Source organism: Nomia melanderi, chromosome 9, assembly GCF_051020985.1.
Source record: "Nomia melanderi isolate GNS246 chromosome 9, iyNomMela1, whole genome shotgun sequence".
Taxonomy (NCBI): domain Eukaryota; kingdom Metazoa; phylum Arthropoda; class Insecta; order Hymenoptera; family Halictidae; genus Nomia; species Nomia melanderi.
In genome coordinates, this window is record NC_135007.1 from 6,320,465 (window position 1) to 6,346,919 (window position 26,455).

At 36.8% G+C, this 26,455-nt stretch overlaps 1 protein-coding gene across 6 annotated transcripts in view; it reads right to left on the bottom strand.

Moving 5' to 3' along the window:
* The window catches only part of LOC116427857 (uncharacterized), a 165,027-nt gene that overhangs the window by 18,623 nt on the left and 119,949 nt on the right, over positions 1 to 26,455 (bottom strand). For all 6 annotated transcript variants that reach the window (XM_076370786.1, XM_076370789.1, XM_076370790.1 and 3 more), the window contains 2 exons: positions 24,633 to 24,866; positions 23,723 to 24,192 (listed from right to left, as the gene is read on the bottom strand). In XM_076370786.1, the coding sequence (XP_076226901.1) occupies positions 23,723 to 24,192; positions 24,633 to 24,866 (704 nt within the window). The remainder of the gene's footprint in view (positions 1 to 23,722; positions 24,193 to 24,632; positions 24,867 to 26,455) is intronic.

Consider the following 26,455-nt stretch of genomic DNA (forward strand, 5'->3'; position numbering starts at 1 on the left):
AGGTAATTTTTCTAGGAGTTATTGCTTAGTAGAAAGAAAAATTGTTAAAAAGTTTTGTAGAGTAGTTTATGAAGGATTTTTTTTATCGAAACGAGTTATTTTCAAATGTTCATTGTTTATTGTTGCACATTGAAAAAGTGAAATTTCACAGAGTTACAGGAAAAAACTAGGTGAACCGTCCGACTCGGAATTTACATAAACGATAAATTTTTGCAGTCCCGGCACAAGACCGGAGGAATTAGTATTAAATCACGTGCAAGTTACTCCGAAAAGCGCGTTCCGTGTTAGGTTCCGTTTCAGCGATATCGATCACGCTTTTGATTTATAACTGTACATTTTGCACTAGCCTGGCGTTCCCCGGCTGCCGGTTGCAAATTAGATTATTTTGAGGCTTCTGACATGCGATCGCGAGCGGTCGTCGACCGAAAATTATAGATGGCAGTGCCCCATGAAGAGCAACCCCCTTCCGTCGCTACGTATAACAAGTATGTTATAATATACATTGTTATACATCGGTTAGTAGCGTTATTATTCACGATAAGAGAGCATAAAAATTAAAAATCTCTGTGGCGTGTTAAGGCTGCTGAATAATAAATGGCTGGTATAAAACTGCAGCGGATATTATTACCCATGAAATGAGCTTCGAAAATTTATATTCCTTTTTCGAGTAAATGAAAAGCTTCGGCTAGCTAAATATTCGACTTAATCAATTGGCAATTGTATTTCAAGTTTAGAAAGATCTTTGGAGAACAATTTTACAGCTCACGATACATTTTCGATTTCTACATTAACTTGTAAGAAATTCATAATATAAATAGAAATTATAAAATTTAATGTATACATTCTTTTATACCACATTTAGTGTTATTCCAACTGTTTGAGAAGGCAGAAATGAGCTGTGCAAACATTTCTATTTTCGTGCAAGGAGAAATCAATATTATTTAGATATACAGGGTGTCATGTAACTGGTACAACCGAATAGGGGCTGATTCTATGTCAACAAATAAGTCGAAAATATTGAATAAAAGTTTTTCATTTGAGACTCTGTTTCCGAAAAAATCGAGTTTAAAAATCTACTCGGTACACGTACGATCAAGTCTTAAACCAACGGATATCACTGTAGATTGTCTTTACGCTTGAAAACTACTGTCGTATTTGTAAACATCGCCGATGTTATTTTTTCTATTACCCTTGCTGTACTTCTACATTTGTCAAATGTAGCTCTTAGTTTCTATCAAACTACCAATATATCTACATACAATAATTGAACAGTTAGCTAGGTTTACAGACGTTTATTGCACAACTTGTTCTACTGCCTCTAGAAAAATTGATGTTCATTGATTCAGATCTTGAAAATTGGAGTTTGGGAGATAAACAATTAAGATATACACTTCAATCAAAGTCAATTTAATCATTTGCCGAATAACCTATATAAAATTTAATATGTATCAAATTGACGCGTTCCGTAGACTCAGTGTTCAGAGAAAAAATTATTATAGCATTTTGAAAATTAACATTACAAAACACTTTAGAAAATGTAACTAGAAATTTAATCAAAAAAGCACAATTATGTTTGAGAAACCATGGACATGATTTTCAATATTTTCTATGTTAACGAAATTTCTTAATAGTAAGCTTGTTTTATTTTATGCTCCCGCTATTCGATTAACCATGAACGGTATAAAATTGTTAAGAACGATGATTGACACCAGCAAGTAGACTAGATTTTTGAAGCAGATTTTTTCCGAAAACGAAGTCTCTAATGAAAAACTTTTATTCCATATTTTCGACATATTTTTTGACATGAAAGCAGCTTCTATCCTGTTGTACCGCCAGTCACATGACACTCTGTATAAGAAAGTTCAATTTTCTGTAAAAGGATATTACTAGAAATTGGATATCACGTGCAGAGACGGTTCCAATGATCCTTTCCGCTCAGACCATTAGCCAGCCAGATATGAGCAGCAAGAATTATTGAAGCGGTATGTATACATAACAGGTTTAACCGTGGCGAGCCCACGGTAGCTCACCCAGCCGACCAGCGTCGTGCCGCGATCGAAGTTTCGAAATTCTCTGTGTCGCCGTTTCTCGCACACATCGTTGGAGGATAGTGTGTCGGAAATTATAGTTAATCGAGGCCGGGAACCTCCGTAGGAGGATCGGTCCGAGGACGAGGGAACGATTATCCCTGATTTTACTACGAAGTTCATCGAGTGCTCGCGATTTCCCGCGGGATTGCCGATCGAACTTTAACTCCTCGCATTTCTGATATCACACCAGACTCGTCGCTAAGATTCGACTGAATTCGTCGAATCTGAATGTCATCGGATTCCTTTTTAATCCGAGTTAAACGTTACTTTTATAGGTCGTTCATCTTTCGAGTAATTATTTCGTTATTACGATTACTAGAATGCACGGAAGGTTATAATATTGCGAAGATATTGTTATTTCGGGTAAGTATGTACTTTATTTACTGATGTTTCGTTAATAAATTGAAAGTAGGTAAAGCATTTTATTCGTTTACTTTTTTACCGTTGAATGAAAGGTAAATAAAACATTTTATTCGGCCATTTCTTGTGGAATGTAAGTTTGCAAGAACATAGAAAGTATTCTTAATAGAATAAGTATCAAATTCTTTACATTTTCTGGTCAATTATTAATAGTAATGTAGTTTTATTTTTTATCTTAAATTTTTTCGATTTTGAGATTGAGTTTTAAATCATCGTCAATTTTAAAGGATATTATTAACCTTATGCATTCCGAACATTTTCCGATATAATCAATCATCGATTCTATGGCCTGGTTTTATAGTAAAATTTTTGGATATCTGATATTTTGAGTTGGAAAGGAAAAATTGTAAAGATTCCTTAGAAGCACGTGATCAGAGGTGATAAGATTCAGGTAAACACTTTGTGAGAATTGTTTTCAGGTTCGCTGCCAAGAATTCAGTCGACGCGCATCACGCGCTCGATATATCGTTTCGAAGAGCTTTCCAGGCGCCGAACAAAAGCTATCCCTCGGCTGATAACTCGACGCACGCGATACAAAGAACAGTTAATCCTTTTTATTGAAATTATCTGCGATCATTTCGCAGCTGTTTTTTTCTGCGCGCGTGAAACGCTTTGTTAACGTTTCGTTCCATTTCGTTCGGTGTACCGTAGCGAAAGTAATTTTAGGATTCACGTTCTTGTAGTGAATGTATCGTTAGAAATTTTTTGCACGATGTTATTAAATACATATTCTATTATTATTCTATTAAGCGTACTTTCAATGTTGTTGCAATGTTTTATTCAGCTTTCATTCAACGGTAAAAAAAGTGAACGATTAAAATGTTCCATTTACTTTCAATTTATCAACAATACGAGCAAATAAAGTACAAACTCGAAATAACATTATCTTTGTAATATTATAATATATCGTGCATTATAATAATCGTAATAATGAAATCATCTAATAATTAATAATAACATGAATAATTAATAATTGCGCTTCGCAATACTACATGTGTCGAATGAATAAAACGATTCATTTGGTTTAGGTAATATTAAATGATTTTGCATTATAAAGTACACACTCGAAATAACATTATCTTCGCGATATTACAATCTTTCGTGCATTTCAGTAATCGTAACAACGAAGCCGTCTAATAATCGCGTTTCGCAATAATGCGCGCATCGCAATCGAAAGGGATAAAAACCCCTGTGGATCGGCATGGCTCGCAAATGCACGAGAGTAGAAATCAATCACGGCGCATTTCGAATTCAATTATCGCAGCTGAATTTTCGCCGAATCTAGATCTTCGTTCTCATGCTTAATTACTGACCCATTTCATGCACGCCCCGCCACACAGCTACAGATATAATTCATTCAGGGCCAATCAAACTCCGGAAAGTTCTATATATCGAATGGAACGTAGACGATCGTAAATTCTCAAGGCAATCGGCTAGCGATTCTCGCTTGTCTTATTAGATTTCAGTTTCTTCGACTATGAGTCACCGTTTTTGTTTCTTTTCCTTTTTCTTGGCATCTGAGTATTTGATAATACTTTCATACGGACCACCTTTGTTTCCTGACTAAAGGTCGCGCTGGTCAGTCATTTAGGTTAGATCTGCATTTGTATTAATTATTAATAATAATGAGTGAATGAAATGATACATCAGTTTTAGAAAAGATTAAATTATTCTGTATCATAAAGCACAAACTCGAAATAACATTCGCTTCGCAATATTTCGTGTATTCTAGTAATGATGATAAAGAAATCACCTAATAGTTAATAATAAAATTAATAATCACGCTTTAATGTTCACCAATTTGCGGACGAGAATTTGTTAATCTTCCAAAAACTGTTTCCACAAACAGTTGAATTATTCATCGGAATCTTAAATACTAGAAAAGAAAGCCACATATCAATCAGTCGTTATTTGAAAAATAAAACTATTCGTTTGCAGTTTTTAATATCAGATATGAAAGCTCGAAAACCCCATTATGGTGACATTCGACCGTAAAGGGTTAATATTATAATGTATTAACCCCTTAACCACAAAATTTTTTCGCGCGAAACAACACTGTAACGCGAAGTTTTTCTTCGAAATTTTTTGCAATTTAACATGCTTCAATTTAGCTTTCCTTCTCCTTTGAAATCAATGTTTATTTTTACAATAAATATATATAATACAATAGTTTTCTAACAAAAAAGAATGTTTATATTCAATAAATATAATAAAAAGGAATAAACTTACATAGAAATTTTTGCGAACGTACCATATGACGATTATTGCTGTTTAAGGGATTCACATTTAATTATTATTATTATCATTACTATTAAAATTATCGTTAATATTTTATTTCTTATAGTCCATATAATACGTAGGTACTGCATCTGGATTTGTGATGTCAGCGATATTTCGTAGACGGTGCGGTCGCCATGTTTCAAACCGCGACACTACGGAAGGAGGTTTGGTCGCCGTCGAAAGAATGCCCGGTTTGAGTAAAAAGTTTGCGACGTTAATTAACCGTGGCATCGAATCGACGTTACCGTTTTCTTTATTGACTCGTTACCCGTTGACGGATTTTTCGTGTTTACCTCCTTTGAGTGAGAAATCGATTTAGCTCCCATCCACCTCGCTATCGGAAACTGTTAAACCTCCCTGTCGGGCGGCAACCATTGGCGCTCGCTTCCGTGGGACCTCTGATTTCCTGAGATTAGTCGAATTTATTGCCGACCTTGTCTATCTGCAGATATGTACTTTATTTCAGCCAATTTTCTATGTAGGCAGGATCATTTTGTAACTTCCACTGCAAACGATAATCCTTTACTTCCAGCAGCTGAACTCAGTGCTTTCCGTAACCCTTTGAAAATTCAATTTAGTCCTTCTCTTCGGCACTTTATTTCCAGCCCTTTATTTCAGTCTGTTCATTCTCAGCCCTTTGTTCTAGCCATTTCTTTTCTAGTCTTTCATTTCATACGTACTGTAACCAGGAATTCGCTCCATTAAATGGTAAAAACATTACTCCCGAGTTAGAAAAATATTAAAGTTATAAATACATTCACTATATAATTAAACCTTCCTCTCAAAGCTTTTCAATGCTTTCTCATCGCCTCGCAACGTTTCTTCTTAAATAGAATCACTGAAAACACTCTGGCACTCAATGTATCGACAAAAGAAACAATAAGAACTGAGAATACGAGTGCCTCATTATACCGCAATAAACTCGATAGAAAATTATTCCTTTCCCGGCGGGACACAATGTCGAGCCTCCTTGATGCCATTGAAGCGGAAAAGCTCGAGAAATTTCAACCGGAACGATTCGAAGTGTCGTCTTTTTGTCGACACGAGAGTTTTCCTTCACTGAATCTGCCAGCATATTTGATACACCATTCGGCGTACCAGTCTAGCATCACGTCGCGTCGCTTATTCTTTGCGTTCTCTCATTGCCTTCTTATTTCGCGGGTTGTTTCACGGTGCTCGGGATTTGTCCCGCGCAGGTATATAGGTACATCGATCTTCGCAGGCGGGAATATGGAAATAAAATGGTAGAATTCGCCGTCCGTCCTCCTACACAGACTCGGTAACCGACTTTCCAGTTTGCCTACCGAACAGTTCACCGGACACATTTGATTCCGTCCTTTTTACGAACGTTTCATTTGTCAATGTCCACGGAACCATGTTTATCGGAGGGAGAAACGTGAAATATTGGCAAACGCGAGACGTGTTCGATGAGGCTCTCCGGGCTAAGGAAGTCCGCGGGATTCTATCTGTTTACTGGTCGAACGAATCTGCTCGGCCTGGAAAATGTGGTCTGTGGATCGGCACACTTTTAACCTGTTAACTGTGGAATTTAATTTCAGAAATTTCTGATAATGCTCGCAATGAAATAAAATAATGAAGTGTATACTCGTGTAACACAGGCCAAATATACCTATAACATATTCTATCGAAAGGTTAAAACAAAACAAACAGGGATTACGGGTTTATGTGAAACAATAAATAATTCATCTTTGAAAGAATTAGTATCATTTTAATTTTAAGATGACGCGTATACTCGTCGAAAGCAGTCCACTGGTTAACATTAAAAACAGCGAGCAGTTGAATTGACTTTTTGAAATTCCTCTACAAAAACTACAAGAATGCATCTATTGAGACATTAATTGATTTACAATTCAGTTTGGGTATTGCTAAATCAATTATTTTAATCATTTCTGAGAGAACCATCTGTCATCTTTTTAATAATTGTGCATTTTTCTCTTTTTTCTAATAAATTATTAATGATAAAGTAGTCGTATCGATCAGAGTCGAGAGAGAAACCATAGTGAAAGAGGTTAATGAGATTTTAGAACTGCGGACGTTTATAGATTTGTGCTGAATAGAATGTTGGAGCGAAATTCTTTTGCACTTTTTATAGTACGTTGCGATTTTTATTATAAATCTAATTAGATTCTTTGTAAAGAATATAATGTATAATGTTCTACTTCACGCTGATCTTTCGAAACTGTTTCACGTCTTTTGTAGTATAGTTAAAAAAGTTAATTAATTTCTGATTACCTTTGTCTACTTCTCCTTTCCCCAAATGGGAAACTAATTAAAACTGTTAAAACAGTAAGTCAGCGTTCCATTTCCGAATTCATTATTTTGCGAATAATTGAAAATATTCATTAAAGTTCTAGCTACTCGATCTTATCCTGCCAACGTCCCGATCACTTTCAAGAAACAACAATAATTTCGCGAACACAATCAATCAATCCAGCTTCAAACTACCAACATCCCACATGAAGTTCACGCAACAGTCTCAAAATTCGTTGCGATAACCGCGCCATAAATCACAGTTCTTGTCAGACGGCTAAAAAGAGGGCTAATAAAAAAGTTCATAAATTCGTTCGGAGATGTGTCCGCCGGGCAAAATCGCGATTAAACATTCGAAAGCTTGACAGGGATCAACCTGATTCAGCTTGATTCTGCCCTACACACTTCCTTCTTAACATGAATTTGAAGAATAACTTAGTAGATTCGATGTTTTCAGTGGCTAATAAGGTTGTAGTTATTTGAAGCTTTTAGAAGTAAACCATGTTCAATGGATAATTTTTAATTTGAATTTTTCAATTCTTATTTTTTATTGAGTTTGTATTTTTCAATTTTTGTTTCCTATTAAATTTGAATTTTTCAATTTTTATTTTGTATTGCATTTGAACTTTTTAATTTAATTTTTAATTGTAACTGCAAATAACTTCGTAACAGGGTTGAATGTAAATTAATACTGCTCTGCATTAAAGAACACATAGAAATACATTCAATACAAATTTATATAAAACGATTTCCTTGCAGCCAGCTACAATGACAATGAGACTTTCTGAAGAATTTCTAGCGAATCATATTCAGTAGAAAGTATTTCCAACGTTCGTCGTAATTGCAGTAAACTTCATACAATCAAAGACAGACCAGCGTGCATCAAGGAATCTATTAAAAACAAACAACAATTATGTAACAATCTTACACAATTTCCATAAAAAAAAATTTTACAACTATCAACAACGAAACACGGAAAACTTCCCCACTGGCTACAACTCCTGAATTCCACAAATGCCTCGAAGAACAACTTCCATTTCAGGGAGGTACCTCGCCGCCTACCAAGCACGTGCAAGGACACACAGGATCTAAAACAATGTAGTTGACCCACGGGATAATTGGGTCAGTGGGTGAGACGCACACGGAACGGCAGCGGGGTGGCCGAAGTTGACCGAGTTCGAAGTCGACTGGCGCGCGAAGTCGGATCAATAGCAAAATTCTTGACTTAGAAAATTTACAATATCAGCGGTTAAAGCGCCCGCTGCTGAAGTGGCTCGCGGATGGTGGATGATACGTGGGCGGTGAGCGACGAGTTGAGTGGCCCGCGACGGGACGGCATCAGCAGCAACGTGAAGGAGCAATGCTGCTACTGCTGCTGCTGTTGCCGCCGCGCGTTGATGTGCTAAAGTGATAACGCGTCTTGCCCCCGCGTCTACGTGCCAAATGAGCTAGCAGGCTCAGGAATTGGTGCAAGTATTTTCGGATCGAGATACCGAATATTTCGCCCGGCCGGGGAAAAACTGGATAGTTAGCTCGGCCGGCTAGGAAATAGTGCACCCATCGCGGAATCAGTTTCCGGCAACTCCGATTCGCGTTGCCGCGTTCGATGCAGTGGTGAGAGAGTAAAAGTATTGTAAATATCGGACGCACTATGTATTAGGTTAATGTTTCTCAAAGGTTGTGCTACGAAATTTAAAAAAGAATTTGCATTGTTTTTATTTTATACATCATTGTCCTTATATGCGTACAATATAATTAAAAATTGTTAATGTTATGTTTCGTTCTATTATTTAATTTAGAAATTTCTTTTTTTTTAACTACGTAGGTATGTCACGAAATTTTTCTTTTTTGGAATATGTGCTACGAGAGTAAAGAGATCGAGAAACACTGTGTCAGGTAGTGAGATCTGGAATGTCGGATTTTTCTTACTGAAATGTTTGTACTCCTGTTGTTGTTATTCCTTTGTTTTTCTTGTAACATTTCATCAGACTTCAGCAGTTTCATTGTCCATTATCACATTAACTTTTTGCAAACAAATATTTCTGAATTGTGCGTAATAACTATTTTTTGCATGGTTTTTCGAAAACATGGATACCGTCAGAATTTGTGTAGTTTTCTTTTGTGAATTCAAACTTGGTGGCAATATTGCAAAAACCGCTGAAAATACAAACAAAGCATTTGGGGACAATACTGTGAATGAAAGAACAGTGCAACGCTAATTTGCAAAATTTCGTTCTGGTAATGTTTCTTTGCAAAATGAGCTGCGTGGTAAACCGGAAGCAGTAGTTTATAGCGATGTCGTTAGAACTTATTAATTTTAAACGTTCCGAATTTTTCAAAAAAGAAATATATTTATTAGAAACACGTTGGCAGACATGTATCGAATCGAGTAGAGAATATTTTGATTGAATAAACGTCTTTTGGATCATTAAATAAAGTTCGATTTTTCCTCAAAATCTGACATTTCATATTACATGATCTATTAAAACCTTTTTACTATAATATGCTTTTTCGTTCATTGTTCTCGTTGATCTTTTTCCACTAAATCATCAGTTTCGTTACAGAATAAATGAATATCACGTGGATAATGCGAACGTCAATCGGTTGCACTTGATTTAACGATCACGGTGAATGTCAGCACTTAAAGTTTAGCTAACGTTCTCGAGCACAATGAAACCAGAACCGTTCGGAGAATCCACGATTTCGAAATAATTCCAACAATGACCGGCTATTTTCCCGTAAAATCTGGCATTTCATATTACACTATTTAATACTAGATGTTTCTATAAATTCGTGCCGTTTATTTGTTCACCATATAAAATAAAATTTTATTAAATATAATATTTTTATAACTTCACAACTTGTCGCTCTCGAATACCTTCTACTGACTGAACTGAAACATAAAAGGTTAGTCATCCAAGTCCTCGTATCGCTCTGCAATTACAAAACGTAACGCGATAAGTATAAATGTGCCACGAAGTTAAACAATTTATTTAGTCATTAAAATAAATTACACGAATTTGTTAAAAATGACAATTAATATAGCAAAATATAGTGTGTTACGTATTCCATGAGACAATCTAATATTAGGTTCACCGGAAAATTCTGTCTGTGTTTGAATTAACAGAAAATAATACATTTTCAATAGTTATTAATATTTACTCAACAATATAATTTCCAACGTTAATAATGACCTCTTCCCAACGTGATGGTAATTTGAGGATTCCATTTCTGTAGAATGAGTCATCGTTTGAAATTCGAATCAAATGGCGATTGAGGGTTGCTTCTCGAGTGCAAAGGGTTAATGGAAGTTAAATAAATTGTCTACTCAAATTTTAGTTTAAAGGAGTTTCTCCTTTAAATCGATAGGTAATTGAATTTCAGAGTTTTTCAGTGAATCATTGAGAATAGCCTAATTGTATGTTAGATTATTCAGAGGCTAGTAATCTGATAAAATAATTACAGAGGTAAAAGCATCCGCGATTCTACAAAATGACCAATAAAATTGCCTTGAAAAATTCAAGGTTTAACGTGTACGTGTTGCGTATAATGCAACGTGTTGAACGATTAAATAATATTGAAAGCAACAGAGGTGGAAGAGTTCAGCGGTTTGCCATATACAATTCAGGGGTTAGCAGTGAACGCGGTTGCGGTTTCGGTTTTGGTCTCGAAAAAAGCCGAAAGTAATTTGTACTACGGAATATTTATCATATTCTATACGTTACACGGTGTCCTTAATGAAATATCGTTTCTGCAATGTAAAGAATAACGATACAATTCATTAGTGATAATGTCGTTATTCTTCGAAGAAAGTAAAGGTGAATATATTGCCATTATATGTACTCTGATTATTTAAAATTTCAATTCCGTTCGTTTTCTTCGGATAGGACGCACCATTCGGTTGGAGGAAATGGAACGCTATACCGGAGAGATAAAAATGAGTATAATTACACTTTATCCTGCTATCGATGAAACTAAAACTGCCTTAATGGGGCTGCTTCCCACAGGCAGCGTTCGGTTCTTGAGGCAGCAATTTAGATCACAAAAGGAACTTTAGACTTTAAAATGATACTTTCAGTGGCTGTTTCCGAATCCTTTTATTGCGGCCGGTGGACGTTAAGACTGAAATTTAAATTACAACGGAACGAATTATGAAAAGGGAACCACCGATACGCCCCGATACTTTTAAATTTTATTCATTGAGAGGAATTTCACGGAGCAATCCTGATTCCACCAGAGTGATATTAAATAATAACTCGACGTATCGAATAAAGTAATTGGTAAACACACTAATTGGTAGTTATTATAAACAGAACAGGACTAGAAATTTTCCCAGCCACGAACAAAGGTTAATGAAGACAGGAATCTCAATGCACTGAAATTTTTGTCTTCTTCTGAAACGTTTACATTTTTCTTAAATACAATATACAAACCTTCAAGTGCACTAATCTTGTTGCATTACGCATATTAGATTGTTTTGAAATGCATCACTCTATACAAAATTATTATCAAAAAACAATTAGTGTACATATCTGCGTAAAATAGGTAAAACAAAAATTCTTCGCGCAAGATTTTGCCAAACCTCTGAATTAATTTACAGCAAAAGTGATTAAAATCAACGTGACGTTATTCAATCACGATACACATAGTTCAAATATTCTTTTTCTTCAACGTTCACACGTGTCCATCGATTCGTTCAATTCGCGAGAGGAATAGAACACGGATGACCGAGAAATTTAAAAGTTTCTTCTTAACCCGTTACAATAACGTGTAGACTCGCGGTGAAGATTTTAAGTAGAATTTAACAAAAATAAATATTTAAATAATAAATTAAATATTATTCTTCTGTTATCTATTATACTTTATAGCAAGCGTGGATATAGGATATACCTAGAATTTTTCTCTTTTTCCCAATAAATCATTAATGACAAAGTAGTTGTATCGATCACAGTTGAGATATATTAATTAATCGTAGAGGGTTAAGCTGATTTTTTGTTTGCGGTGAATTGCTGATTCAAGGAACTGGAATTCAGCATTAGGAACACGCACGTCAAGCTTGCACTTTAAATTCCTGCCCCTTGAAAATTAAGCTGCACGACTCGCTAGTGATTTCAAGCGTTATATTCAGTGACGCCACTCTCACCTGCATACTCCGCGTATTAACCCTTCGGCTACACTAGATTTTGATACGTACCGTACGTGGCATACGGCAGAAGGTCAATTGCAACCTACACTGAGAATGCCGGAATTTTGCGTCAGCGCGCATTTATGAGAAAGTGTATTGAAACAATCAAAACACTGAATTGAAGTGAATTAACCCTTTGTACTCGGGGGCTTCAGAGCAGAGTCATTTAAAATCTGTCATTACAAACTGTAAAATTGTTTCATTAAATATATCATAACACTTATATTTATAATCGATAAAAGATTATAAAATACATCTATGACTTTTCTTTGTATGCGCGTATTATTTATTTATATATTAAATAAAGTCCCAACTGTATATGACATATGACTAACAAAAGATGTAATTATCAAATTAAAATTCACTTACGTCTGATTCAAGTGAGTTTTTCTGCAATTATTGTCAATAAAATTTTACTGACGCCTATGTCTCAACGTGCATTGAGTGTCTATAGCCGCCAACAGTACACCAAAAGCAAAAGTTTCAAAGCGCCTGTAGGCGCCAATAGTAGCTAAATGGTAAAGAATATTAAGTCTCAATCTCACAAGGAAAGTTATCGAACTCGGAAATTCAAAAAATTATGAAACTTTGTTTGTAAGTAGAGTAAGTCAAGCCTAATATATTAAAATTTTTTTTCGTGCCGAATTTCACTTTGAAAGGGTGAAACTATCCCTTGAGAAATGCAAATTTTTCTTTCCCGTGGATTATCTTGAGAACGGTGAGAGATAGCAAAAAAAGTTTAAACAAAAAATTCATTGTTCGTTCACGTCTATAAAATTGCAAAATACAGTTTCATAGACGTAAAAGAACAATGTATCTTTTGTATAAACTTTTTTCCGCTATCTCTCGCCGTTCTCAAGATAATCCACAGGAAAGAAAAGTCTGGATTTTTTCAAGGGGTGGTTTTTTCATCTCTTAAAAATGAAATTTGCCACGAAAAAAAAATTGTAATGTACTAGGCTTGACTTACTTTACTTGCACACAAAGTCTCATCTTTTTTTATGGGTTCGATAACTTCCCTTTTCGGTCGCAATATAAAATATTCAAGCGTATTATTTTTTTATTATGATACGACATCAAGTAATTTTCTTTGTAATTGAAATCATTATAAATCCCAGTGAAGAACAGAACGCAACGAGTTTATCGTTAAGGACGGAGAAGGTTAATTTCGCGAGATTCTCTACAACCGGTATGTTAAGCGGATATGAATCCTCATCAGAAACACAGAAAGAAGGAAATTTAAATATTTCAATTTTCCGCGTCCCCCCTCGTTTATTTTGAGTTTCAAGCTCGTCCGCTTTCCATTAAACGGTTTCATACGGTTTCCGCTTAATTTCGAACGATCCCGTATCTGCTAGAGACTGAAAGAAAGCCAGTCGCAGGAGCAAATTAGAGATAAGCGGCGGGATGGGGCTGTTATTGTTACGTCGGCGTTCTTTCGACGGTGTTGCGTCGCCTTTTGTGCCGCGCAAATTATCATCTCGGCCACCAGGCAGACAATATCGCTGCAGACTTTACTCTAGAACTTTATCTTCGTTGATAACGGGCCCACGGTTATGCACACCCCTTCTCGTTCTCCGTTTTCACCTTCTTGGCGTCGGATTCCATTTGCCGCGAACAGCCGCTTTAAGCGAAGAAGCGAGAAAGACTCGTCCGAGCATGAAATCGATGTTATGTCCGAAAATACTTGCCGCCATGCCACCTCGGACGACGAGCTCTGCCCGACATCGCCGTTTTAACACTTTCACTGGCAAGTAAACACTCATCGAAACTCCTACGCAGTCGAAACAGCTTTTTCAGCCTCTTGCAGTAAAAGGACGAGTATAGTTTGTCATTAGTTTTTCATGCCAAGCCGTATAACGGTGAGCTACACTCGTCATGCGACTAAAGTTACGAGTAACATGTTCTTACATGCACAACATTTGTGCAATTCCTAATTGAGAATAAACTGGCGTAATAGTTAGCAGTGTCTTGCTAGATGAACGGACAGCAATTTTTTTAAGAATAGGAGGTAAGATGTAGATTAAATGTATATAAATCTAATGGCAGTGAAATTGATTGTTTCACTGTTGCTCTTATTTCCCTTGTTTAAATTGAGAAGCCAAAATATAATTTGTTAGTTAGTAATTTGCTATGAGAATTCCGCTTAGATTGGTCCTCTGCGAAATATCTTGCAATGTGTCTCACAACCTCTTAGAACTCATAGAATATTCTATACTTATGCTCTATATCTTTGTGTCTTATAATTTAATATTAATTTATTCTACACTATACTTCTAGTTTGTAGTAAGAAATGTATCAATCTGTAAAAAAAATGCCTAGACAAAAATGCGCAGTTTAGTAAATATTTCCAAATGTACCAACGTTTAGAATCTTCGACAATGTTGCCGCAAACTTGCGTCAATTTCACGTGAAACGATAGAAACTAATAATAGCGGGGAAATAGGTCATACAGTGCACAAGCGGAATTTATTCCTGAAACATGTTCGCGATGGTGGAATCAGACAACGCTCGAGGAATCTGCGGACGTAACGACGCGGTCGAGACGGTGCGCCTGTGAATCCTCTAAGTATTATTAGCCGCACAGACTTTCCGGCGATAGTATAATCGTAATGAAAATAGATTTATATGTCCATTAGCGCGCCGACAAGTTCACCGGGCCGTTTCAATTTATATAAGGTGAACGAGGAACATCTGACGCTTTCCATTATTCATCAAAGTCGCGGCTAAAATAGTTGTCCGCGTGAACGTTTCCACCGTTATTGCGGCCGAGTTTTCCATTAACACGCCATCGTTCCTGATTTATCAGCGGCGAAAGCGCGTCCGTTGCTGCGAGCATGGATACAACGGGGTGACAGTGCATCGTAGATAGGCAATTTCGATGCCAGTGGACACCTTAAAATATTCTTGCGCACACGGTGAAAGATACGCATCCAGGATTTATTCGCGATCATCAGCGCACCTTTACGTCAAGCTAGGTCGCCTGACACTTGGCTGAGACGTTCTACTTACGCCGGTATACCGATAACGATAACTTATATACCTACTTACTTACTTTAAATGTAAATTACAGGCAACGAGTTGCGCAACTTATTCGGAAGGAAAATCAATTCTACTGCTGAGCGATTCTGTTACTGTGCACACAATAACGTTAGAAGTACCTCCTGAATGCTTGACAGGAATTTTGGATATTGTACGGTTGATTTAACTAATGAGAGCCTTGGAAATATCATTGACTTTAGAGTCTCGGATATTAGAAATAAATAGGTTACTTGTGGTGGGTTTGTGGTATTTATAGTTTACTCGTAATCTCAAAGAATTATAATAAAATGATTTATTAGGCTTCATGAAATTTGTATATCCTCCGGAACACGATAAAGCCTTCAATGGAAGTATTCCATAAAAATCTACATACTCATAAACATCTATAGCTCAACGATAAAAAACGATTCCTATCTTGGATTGCGAAACAGATTCTTACTGATATGAGGGGACGGGCGAAGAGAGGGTCGTTTCCCGGCAACACTTTCAAAGGGGCTTGAAAAAGCGAACGAGCCACTTGCGAATTACGATTACGAGGCAGATGAAAAGGTTTCCAGAACGCAAAGCGGAGCCGCGTGTCGGCTTTGAGAATCGGCGTTCGGGGTGGGACCAGAGGCAGCGTTCGGCGGCGCGGGGTTAATAATTGGCCCCAGAAACTTGGACGTTAAACGTTGCGCATCGGAGTGCTGTTAAATCGCCGAGGCGATGTAGTAATTGCCGCGCCCCTCTGTGGCACGCTTCGAGCATTTAGGAATACGGGACCGCTGCGATACAAGCGATGAAATTATTCAAACTTCGATTGTTACTCTCCCTTTAATGGTTGAGAAGTTGTAATAATTCACATTTAAAATATTTTGTAGCTTTCGAAAAGCTTTGAGGATGAATACTCGACTGGTTCATTCTTCGTATAATTCCGTTGCCTCTCTTCATTGTTTTTTTTTCAGGGAAGAACATGCAAATGAATGTCGGTGGCTTTTAGACGGTCTGTTTTTCGAAATCTACACAAGAAAATAAGTCGAAAACGAAGAAGGAAGTTTTCTCATAGGAAACTTCGTTGTCGAGGTAATCAAGTTTGAAAGTTTGCGCAACACGCACGTGTTAGGGTTTATAAGTAGAGACAGTGAGTCATTAGCAGACACGACAGTAGATTCTTGTTCGTTAGCACGGGTGTTTGACGAGATTTCAAGCTTGATTATTTTGGAAACGAAGGATCGCATAGAAAAAGTTTAGTCTGTATTTTTGATTTATTATTTAATCATCTTTTTAATATTGTTTTAGTAGTTAAGGTTAACGAACTACATATGTAAACGGACAGAAATAATATCTTCTTGTTTTTTCTCCTTTTCTAAGTCATGATTATGTACTACATTATTAGAATACTAAAATATTTAGCCACAATTTCTTACGATAATAATGTTAATTTTAAATAATATGACTTTCCATAATGCTAAGATATTTTTTTACTTTCTTTCCTTCTCTAAACCAGGATTGCTATTATATTATCAAAGTACTAAAATATGCAACCATAATTGCTTACAATAATAATGCTAATTTTAAATAATATGACTTTCCACAGTGTTAAAATGAATTTCGGCGTGTAATAAGGTGCAATAAGCTTAAAATGAAACGTGGAAGAGATGACCAACTCCGGTATAAGTAATATTACTTTTTACGGTTAGTGACCGTTAGCCACGATGTCTCCTGACGTTCCGCGGCACGAAATGCATTTCGGGTCAGCGGTGCAACAGCGTAACGGAAAACAACAGACGGAAATAATTTCGCAAAGTTGTCAACGTCAGTCGATAAGCGGCTCTTTTCAAATGCATGAGATTGAAATTGAAAATATGTAGATTCCGTGCTCCCCGTTATAGACATATTCATACAAAATGCAAACTGCGATGTACACTCAACTCGTTATTGATCAAATTGCCTGGAAATTGTCGGGAACCATGGTAAATGGTACATTAGTTATTCAGCACCCTTTCGCGCGTCAAGTGTAATCTCTTACAATCAGCGGAGTCCACTTTTTCCTTCATTTTTCGGTAGAACGATTAATTGCTGTCAAGCCGTCACCCCCTTTTACCGAAAACTGTTCGACGTTTTTATTATTCAAGACTCAACAACTTCAACAAAAATATTAAGCGTCTATTATATCTTTATAAACAGAAAATCACTCAGTCTAAAAAATATTTATTTTGCAGCATTTATGAGATCATTAAAAAAAACTTTCCAATATTCTTCTTATGAAATAATTATACCTATATCTACTACCTATAGCTCTCAAAATTGAAAACGTCGAGAACATTTGAAAACCAAGATTGAAAAATCAACAGAAACCTATTCTCCACGAAGAACTGACGAATCAAGCAGTACGATCAAACATTCCCTTACAAGACTTCACTCTCAAAATTAATCAACCTGAAAACTCCGGAAAACACGGATCGTTTACCAGAAGCAGAAATAGCTAGTTACGAACAGTCATTGAATTTCTATTCAACAGCACTCGTGTCGGATCAATTTCCAGAAGCAATTATCTCGGAAACAATATCTCAAACGAAACGAAAAACAACTGTATTCCACATCTTAAATCACTTTCTCGAGTCACGGTACCCGAATAAGAACAAACTTCGCCCCATTATGCGAACGTCGGGGTTCGATTACTCGGGATAACCGAGTGTCTACCGGCGGTATCCGTATTTCACGAAATACCTTATATTTTGCGCCGGTGATTTACTGGCAACGTACCCAGCGCGGCGCCCTTTGAAAATTTCGTTGTCCATCTTCGGCCGCGCTGATACACGCGTGACAGATTACAGACGTGCCCCCGACGCCCTGTTATAAGCGTCGCGAGCGCAGAATTATTGCTCCCTAAGATTCCGTGTAATACAATGAAATTTATGATTCGATGATTTATTCACTCGTATATTGCAACGACGTCGGACGACGCGACGGTCCGGCTGGCCGGTTAGTTATCGGCTTGCGGGCCCCAGCATCAATCGTCAGACCGAGCATTCAATTACGGAATATTTACCAGCGTATTATTGGCTGTCGCTGGAATAAAAGGGAAAAGGGTGCATCCCGACGCAATTTCTCTGCACCGAAGGCTTGATATATATATTTTTCATCGGTAATTTATAACTTTATAACATAGTTGGGGCACGAGTGATTAATGGCTGCTTCGGCATGTTCGACAGGGGGGGGGGGGGGGGAGAACGCGTGAGACTGCCGGATGAATAAGTTTCTTTGTTCAGAGGAGAGTGTAGGTTTGCTTTATTATCTTGTTTTGGTTTTTTGTTTGATCATCGATCGCGAATTAATTGTTTGGACGTTTTGGGAATTGGGTTATTTTATGAGAGTGATTGGGGTGGGATAAATAAGTATTTTGTTAATTATTGGTTTTGTTTAGGTGTTTCGAATAGTTTCTGTGATTTTTTGAGATTCTATTTAAAATTGAAATTGAATTGAACGAAATTTTAATTTAGAAAATGCTTAATTTTTGTTGATTTAGAAATTATTCTTTTATGTATTGTGTTGTTTCTGGTTTTTCGTTGTTTCAGGCGAGATATCTGTATTTTTCTGTGAGTTTACACGGAAAACTGAGAGGAAAGTAAAGTTTGCGGGTTTACGAAAGTTCAGCAGAAGATGGGTAAGAGATCTGGCACAGTAAACAGGGGGCACAAGTGTCCCCGTTTTCACAGCGTTCGATTTCCGGATCGTTACCAGCCGTGAGAAGTTTTGCGTACGCATAATCTGCATTTCGATATATTTCCCGCAATTCTGTTCTGTCAAAGCCACAACCGCTTCTACCCACTCATATTCCCACCCTTAAATATAATGTACCTCTCCGTCCTGTTCCTATAGAATACAAACTGAAGTTCTATGCTGCTGTGATAAATGATCATCGAATTCCACATTTGACGCTATTATATTTCCAATTTCATTTAAATATCTGAACGTTGATGATTATTTCAATCATCGCAAAATGTTGAAATTGCAAACCATTTTACATTTTAGAACTTGGAGGATATTTCAACAAACAACTTCAATCGAATGATTCGGCAGATAAGTATTAATAAAAAATAATAACCAATAATAGTGAATAATTTTTTTTAAATACTTTCTCTTAAAAGTAAAAGTGCTTGTTCAACCCATTACTCAGAAACATCTCATTTAAATTAACATTACAATAATGAAACATATTACATTATTTAAAAAAACATTGACCTCTAAATTTCAATGGCCACAATCACATCCAATAAATCCTTTCCCATTTTCCCATTCGAAAGAAGTATTCACGCTTAGAAATCCGGTAGCATTAGAAAAATCGCCGGAGATATTTTCGGTTGCTCTCTTAGCTGACTCACCCCGCACGCGAGAAATCTGCCGCGCAACACGCAACGGTAAAGGTATCCGTGCTCGTATAAACAAGGAGGCTGAAGTGGAAACACGTCAGTTCGAAAAGGGAGATAGGAATGAGAGAAGGAAAAAATGGTGAACAGGAAATAAAGTTACATGATCTAGACGCGATCGCGTCTTCGGCAATAAAGCTCCCTCTATTGGAAACAGATTACCGGGGGAAAAATTGAAGATGGATTGCATGCGGATTCGTTGGAAGGGAAAGAAGAATAGGACTGTCGCCACATTCGTTTTAACCGGCGCACGATGCTCGCCGCGTGAAACGGTGGAAGAAAGAAAGAAAGAAAGAAAGAAAGAAAGAAAGAAAGAAAGAAAGAAAGAGAGAAAGAAAGAACGAGAGAAAGAAAGAAAGAAAGGTGCAAAAAGGGGTGGCGGGAGGGATAGAGAGAAAGAGTCCTGAATTCGACGCGCAGCTCGCTGTCTATCAGTGACAAAGGATCCCCAGAAGATACCTGCGCGTCTTATTCGCGAAATTCACTCGAGAAAAGTGTGTCAAGCTCGAGTTCCCCCTCGTTCTTACCGGGCCATTGTGTTTCTACTCTATACCACTTGATGCGACGCCGTCTAGACGGCAAAAACGGCCGGGAAATGATAGAACTAAGGACCTGGAAGCACGTAATGGACAGCGAAACCGAGAAAAAGGCACCCCCGTATCATTTGTCACACAAACTGTACCTGGTACACAGAAGGAAAACGTATATGTGTCAGCAACCAATACCTGGACATTTTTGGACACTCGAGACATTCGTGGATTTGTAGAATAGAAGATGTTTGTATCAATATTGAGAAGCTGTCGAAGAGATTTCTTCTTTTTATTGTTGATTGCTGAGACGCTGGCACTTGAGAATTTTTGAGAGAAGTAACTAAATTTATTTTTTACATTTGATAAGTTCTTTCTTAATTTTATTTTTTATCCTTGAGAAGTTAACACTTGAGAATTTTGGACCGAAGTAGAATTATTTTTTAAGCGAGTTATGGAATATTTATTAGTCTTATTTGGTCTTTATTTTAGGAAAAGCTGTTGAAAAGATTGCACGGTGATTCAATCGTTAAACATTAATAATATTTTTATTTTACTTCTACGATAAAGGTATTTACAAATAAGTGAATATTTTCTTGAAAAAGCGACGACAATTTTTGTAGTGTCAGTCTCTTATTGCATTGCTCTACTGTTCAAATACTACGCCCGCTCGCTGTATCTCAAGCAGTCAGTCGTGAAAAAATATGCAAATTTACCGGCACGATCGTGACTTTACGATCTGCGAAAATAACGACAATTTGCTGGCTTGGAAGTTAAAATGCTTGTTTTTGTTCTAGGCATTAAACATAGTGACGCCCATAGTGATTTACTGTTACATACTTGAACATATTAATACAATAAACATACATTCGGTGTATGTCCGATCGTAAACACTTTCTTACCGTTCCGTTTACCTCTTGACCCTATTGTCATTCGAAAATTTATTAACTAGGTCTTGTGCACTATGTTCATATTTTACCCTTTACAAATCAGCTTGGTATTATCTGCAGTACTACATTTTATACTTTTTATACGTATCTTATTTTCTAACAATTACTGTTTTCTCCTCATCGTATCAAATATTAAACCTACAATCCGAAATTAACAAATATATGTTATTTGCATACTTCAAAGATTAATATTAAAGTACTTTTAATTTATTTAATTCTTCTTATAACTTCTTCAAATCTTCAACTCCATTGTTTCTCAAATCGAAACACTTTCCTTTCTTGCATATATCTAAATGATTACAAGTTCCATAATTGCTTTCCTTATTTCCTTCCTATCCTACCACGCACAGCTCCGTTCCCCAAGTGCAAAACGTGCAAATTTAAAACGCTAGTCTCACGACTCCTACGATACTTGCTTCGTTTAAAGGCGAAACGCCACTCTGACATCCAACCGGGAGTGCTCGAACACCGTCGTACCCGTGTTATTTCATCCCGCAGGAGCACAGAGGGAGAAGCATAAAACGATACGCTTGTACAAATTGTAAAGCCGTAGGAAAAACACTGGATCCGAGGTTCGGTCGTGCGGTGGTGGGGCTTGGCGGGGCGCAGATCAAAGAGACAACAAAGTTATGCCATGAATGCGAAGTCAGGTACGCCGATGGAGAGTAGCAGCGAGCATAAAAGGAGCTGCCGCGAGAAGAAGTCAAATAATACCGTTGAATGGGGCGAGAGCGCTGTAAAGAGCCGAAGGAAGGAAAATTACAGAGTGAACTTGAGGGTGAAGATAAGAAATTATTTGAAAGATACGCAAAAGATGAGGGTCGAAACGGGAATGGGCTGAAAGTACGCGATGGCGGGGGGGTGGTGGGCGTGGATACATTGTACCAGAATGATATTAAAAGAAAAGTGGGACTTAGTCGAAGAAAAATAAAGTCAGGAAATGGGGCCAGCCAGCGAGACGGTTTCCTGTTGGTCAACGGACGAGACACGGTCCACGGTAACAGGGCAACTTTTGAACCGATTAGTTCGGAAGAAATTGCAAGTGGAACGAGATAAATTTAACGTGGACGGGAACGTTCGGGGAAACGAGAAAAAATCGGGGTGAGATATCTGCGTTGCTTGCTTCACCGTGACGACGGAAGACAGATGTTTATTGTTGCGTGTTTTTCGATATTTTTGTAATTCCAGTGAAGTGAAATTCTGCGTTTAACCCACTATAGGACGAATTTATTTTCGTGACTGTAGAAAAATGTATTTAATATAGAATGAAGAAATATCAACCTGTAAGTACAAATTCACAATGTGTTCAATAGTTTTAATGATTGTATTAAATCAAATATACCTTGTAAGTTTGAAATTAGAATGACGTTGAACTCTTACGCCTGAGCGTATGAAGTGAGTTAATATGAGTTAGTATGAAGTGAACTGAGTTAATCAATTACTTAATTTTATTTGTCGCTTTGCTATGCAAATTGAAATAAATCAATAAGGTGCTAATATATTGATACGTGAGTTTCTAAGTCATTAAAGAAGATGAAATTTAATTTCTTATTTTTTAGAATAGTGATTGTCATAATGGTTCTTACGCAATTGTACTCGGATTGAGTTGACTTGAGAAATTGGAGGAACTGATATGTCGAGTGATAACGTTCAAATCGAGGAGTCTGGAGTGGAACCTTTAGTGAATGGGAATAATGATGTATAAAGTGATTACGGTTTTCAGTAATCGGAGAGTTATGGGAGACGAAAGAAATTCGATTCTCTGAAGGGAATATGATATTCGTAATCACGAATGGGTACTATGTTACAATCATCGAAATTATAAGTAGTTACTAGCCGCCGGATATTTATGCAAACACAGGCTCTTATGGAAATTACGACCGGAGAAAGAACAAGTTCCTTTATTAAAGGTTCTGCCAAGGTTTAATTAAAATAAGAAATCTCATTATACCGTATTACACTTCTAATTGCCCCGAGTTTTAAATAATTGCGTCTACGACAAACGCATTAAATCTGCAGTCTTATAATTACTAGCTTCATAAGACTGCAACCGATCAAATGGAAACGAGTTGAATGGATTTGTAATTTCAATTGAAAGCGAAGGATGTTCCCATCATTCGGGCAAGAGTTATTCAAAATAAAGAATTACGAATAAATTTAGTCTGATTGTTGTCCGCGAATAACGAATAACTTGATTTTTTAATAATCAGTATATTAACAGTGATATCTATTGACCAATCCTGTATCCATTATTGTTATTCAAAGAAACTTTCATTCAAAAAATTCCCAACACTGAATCGAAGTAAAAGTTATCAATTACTCTTTCCTCTGTCCTATTAAATTATTTATTGCATACTGCGCAGAGTCCAAATTCCCCAGATAACGAATACGCAATGCAGAACTCGTTAAATATTTACTCGAGAACTCGACGGCAGTGTTGCACTGTAGAAACTTATCTTTCTAAAGAAGTGCCACCGAAAAATCCTTAGAAATTTCCTGAAATTTCTATTACAAAAATTGATAACGAAACATTTTTATTACTACTTACCAGGTGTGATATTCGGGAACGGTTGTCCAGGCAACGAAGGCGGATGTTCGTCTTCCGGAGAGCGTTCCGAGGCATAACCTTGATCCTGCGGCTCCCCACCGGCCAGTTTGCTCAATTTAAGATCAATGCACTTGCTAAGTTGTTGCCGATGCCTGACTAGCTCGCAATCGGGTTTGTGCACGATCTGCATCAGCAAATCGTTGTCGGTGCCCGCGTCAGGGATGCAGGGCTGCGAGGACGAGGAATTGGTATCGGAGGCTTTCTCGCCGTTCCTGGTGTCCTGCTTTCGTTTAGGCAACGTGCCCACCAGGTCAAGATCCGAATTTCGATGACATCTGTCTTCCAGGGACGAACCGCGGTTGTATCTTCTCGAGGAATCGCTGGATACCGTGTCGGTGCTTCGGTTCCTCCTCACCGAGTCGAAATTTCCGTGGCGGCACCTCACTAGGTCAAGGTCGCTCTGCTGGTACCTGTCGGAAAACGAATCACCGCAATTAAACACGATTTTATTGAGACTTTATTGTGCACTTTTATTCAGTTCTCAATGAGAATTTTTATTTGTCTTTTATTGAGAATTTTATTTAGTTTTCAATGAGAATTTTTATTTAGATTTCACTGAGAATTTCTATCTAGACTTCATCGAGAATTTTTATTTAGGTTTTATCGAGAATTTTATTTACTTTATTTAAAAAAGTCTATTTACACGAGTTAATAGAGAAGTGAGTGTGAGAAAAAGTGTTCTATTTTGAATTTTGTCGAGTTCTTTCGAATTTGTAAGTTTGTATAGACGTTTGTATTAGAATTTGATTGTAAGAGAACGTAGATTTTCTTGAATTGATAATTAAAGAAATTTGGTTTGGACTTGTCAGATTTGTTGGGATTTATAATTTTAAATGAACAGTTTGCTTACCTCCAAGGATCATTTTCATCTATGGAATCCTGCGATCGATGTTTTACGAGATCCAGGGCTCCAGTTGGCCCTCCGTCCGAGAAGTGGACACCTAACGACCGTTTCTTGTGTGGCAACGTTCCACCGAGATTCCCGGTAATAGTGTCAGTCATTATATTGTTATTTTCTTTCGGATCGTCGTCTAGCACGTCCTTGTCGTCCAGGTGATTGGGCAACGAGCCACAGAATTTATATCTGCACAGAACGATTACTTTTTCGTGAACATTCCTGCATTGTATTTTAAAGATACATTCTTTCAACAAGCCAAGAAACTTTTTTTCTGCGAGTATCACGTTTTTTACCTAACGAAGTTATACAATTATATAATAAAATCTTCATTATATATATATATATATATATATATATATATATATACATTATTAACTCTTTATATTTTTGTAGGATAAAAAGTGTAATAGTTGATTGTTTTATTTCTTATCTTTTATCGGAGAGTTCGTGTCGAAATTATCAAAGAGAACAAAAGGTGCATCGCGAAGGAAATGAGACATACTTTGTATTCAATGCAATAACTAGGTTGCGTTCTTTTATGCGTCCACAGCGCCGCGGCTAATTAAGATATAATGAAAAGAAAACTTTCATATTTTAATGCAGATGCTCTTCTAGATAATTTTATTTATTTATAATCTCCAAAATATTCATTTATGAAAGCGTGCTGAAACACGAGACAGTGCGGTCTAATTAAAACATTTTTGCCAATATTACAAATAAAAGCAGAATTATACGCTGGAAATTCTACGATTGGTTTTTTGACAGTTAATATCGTAGCGAAAGGTATATTTTTTTTAGATCGATACAGAGAACGACGATTGAGAAGCCTTGAAAGAGTCGTATCTCTGAGAATGTCGTAAAATTTATGATCGCATTGAAAAAAGGAAGAAGCGACACTTTGATGGTCCGTCGTTATACTTGCAAGAGAAGCGTGGTTATATTACTCGTTAAAAAAGGTGCGTGTCTCGTCCCACTTTTTTCGAATCTTCTGTGTAATATGTCGTTGTTAATGACCTATTGATAGAACTATCATGTTCAATGTCGCATACGTGGATCGTTCAATGTCACAGGGTAACTTATTAAACAGCGAATGAAAAACAGACATCAAACACGGACCAAACAGTGGAAAATATAAAAGGAAAAATTTTGTGCTTGTCTGAACATCGAGATATTATAGGAAATTTATCTGGAAAATATCGAGATATACTAAGACATAAAAAATATTCAAATATATTAAGATATAACAAATATTAAGATGTATTAACGTAAAAATAAAATAAAACATACTAACATGTATTAACGTAAAAATGAAATAAAAAATATTAAGACGTGTTAAAGCAAAAATAAAATAAAAAACATTAAGATGAATCTAGACAAATATTAAGATACAATAGAATTTTCACAGTAACAATGATCCAGCTCCATTCCAACACGCAGCCATTGAATTTTGACGACCTACATAGTGCATCAAACATTTAACTTCGCTCGATAAGGGGACAAATTTTTCCATTTATATTATCAATACCAGTAATGTCGCGGCGAGGGGAAGATATTCATGTCGAGAACTTCGCGGTACAAAGTGCGAAACAAGAAACAATCTTCTAATTTATTCCAGCGCAGACTTGAAACCGGCGGGCGGCAAACAGGCCATGAAGATGCAGCAAGAAAATGCATCGTCTGTATTTACATAATTTGCACGGTTCAATGTTTCGTCGTTTTTTCTGGTTCACATGAACGTGTTCGAGCGGGGACTTTTTAAATATAGGACACTGCAG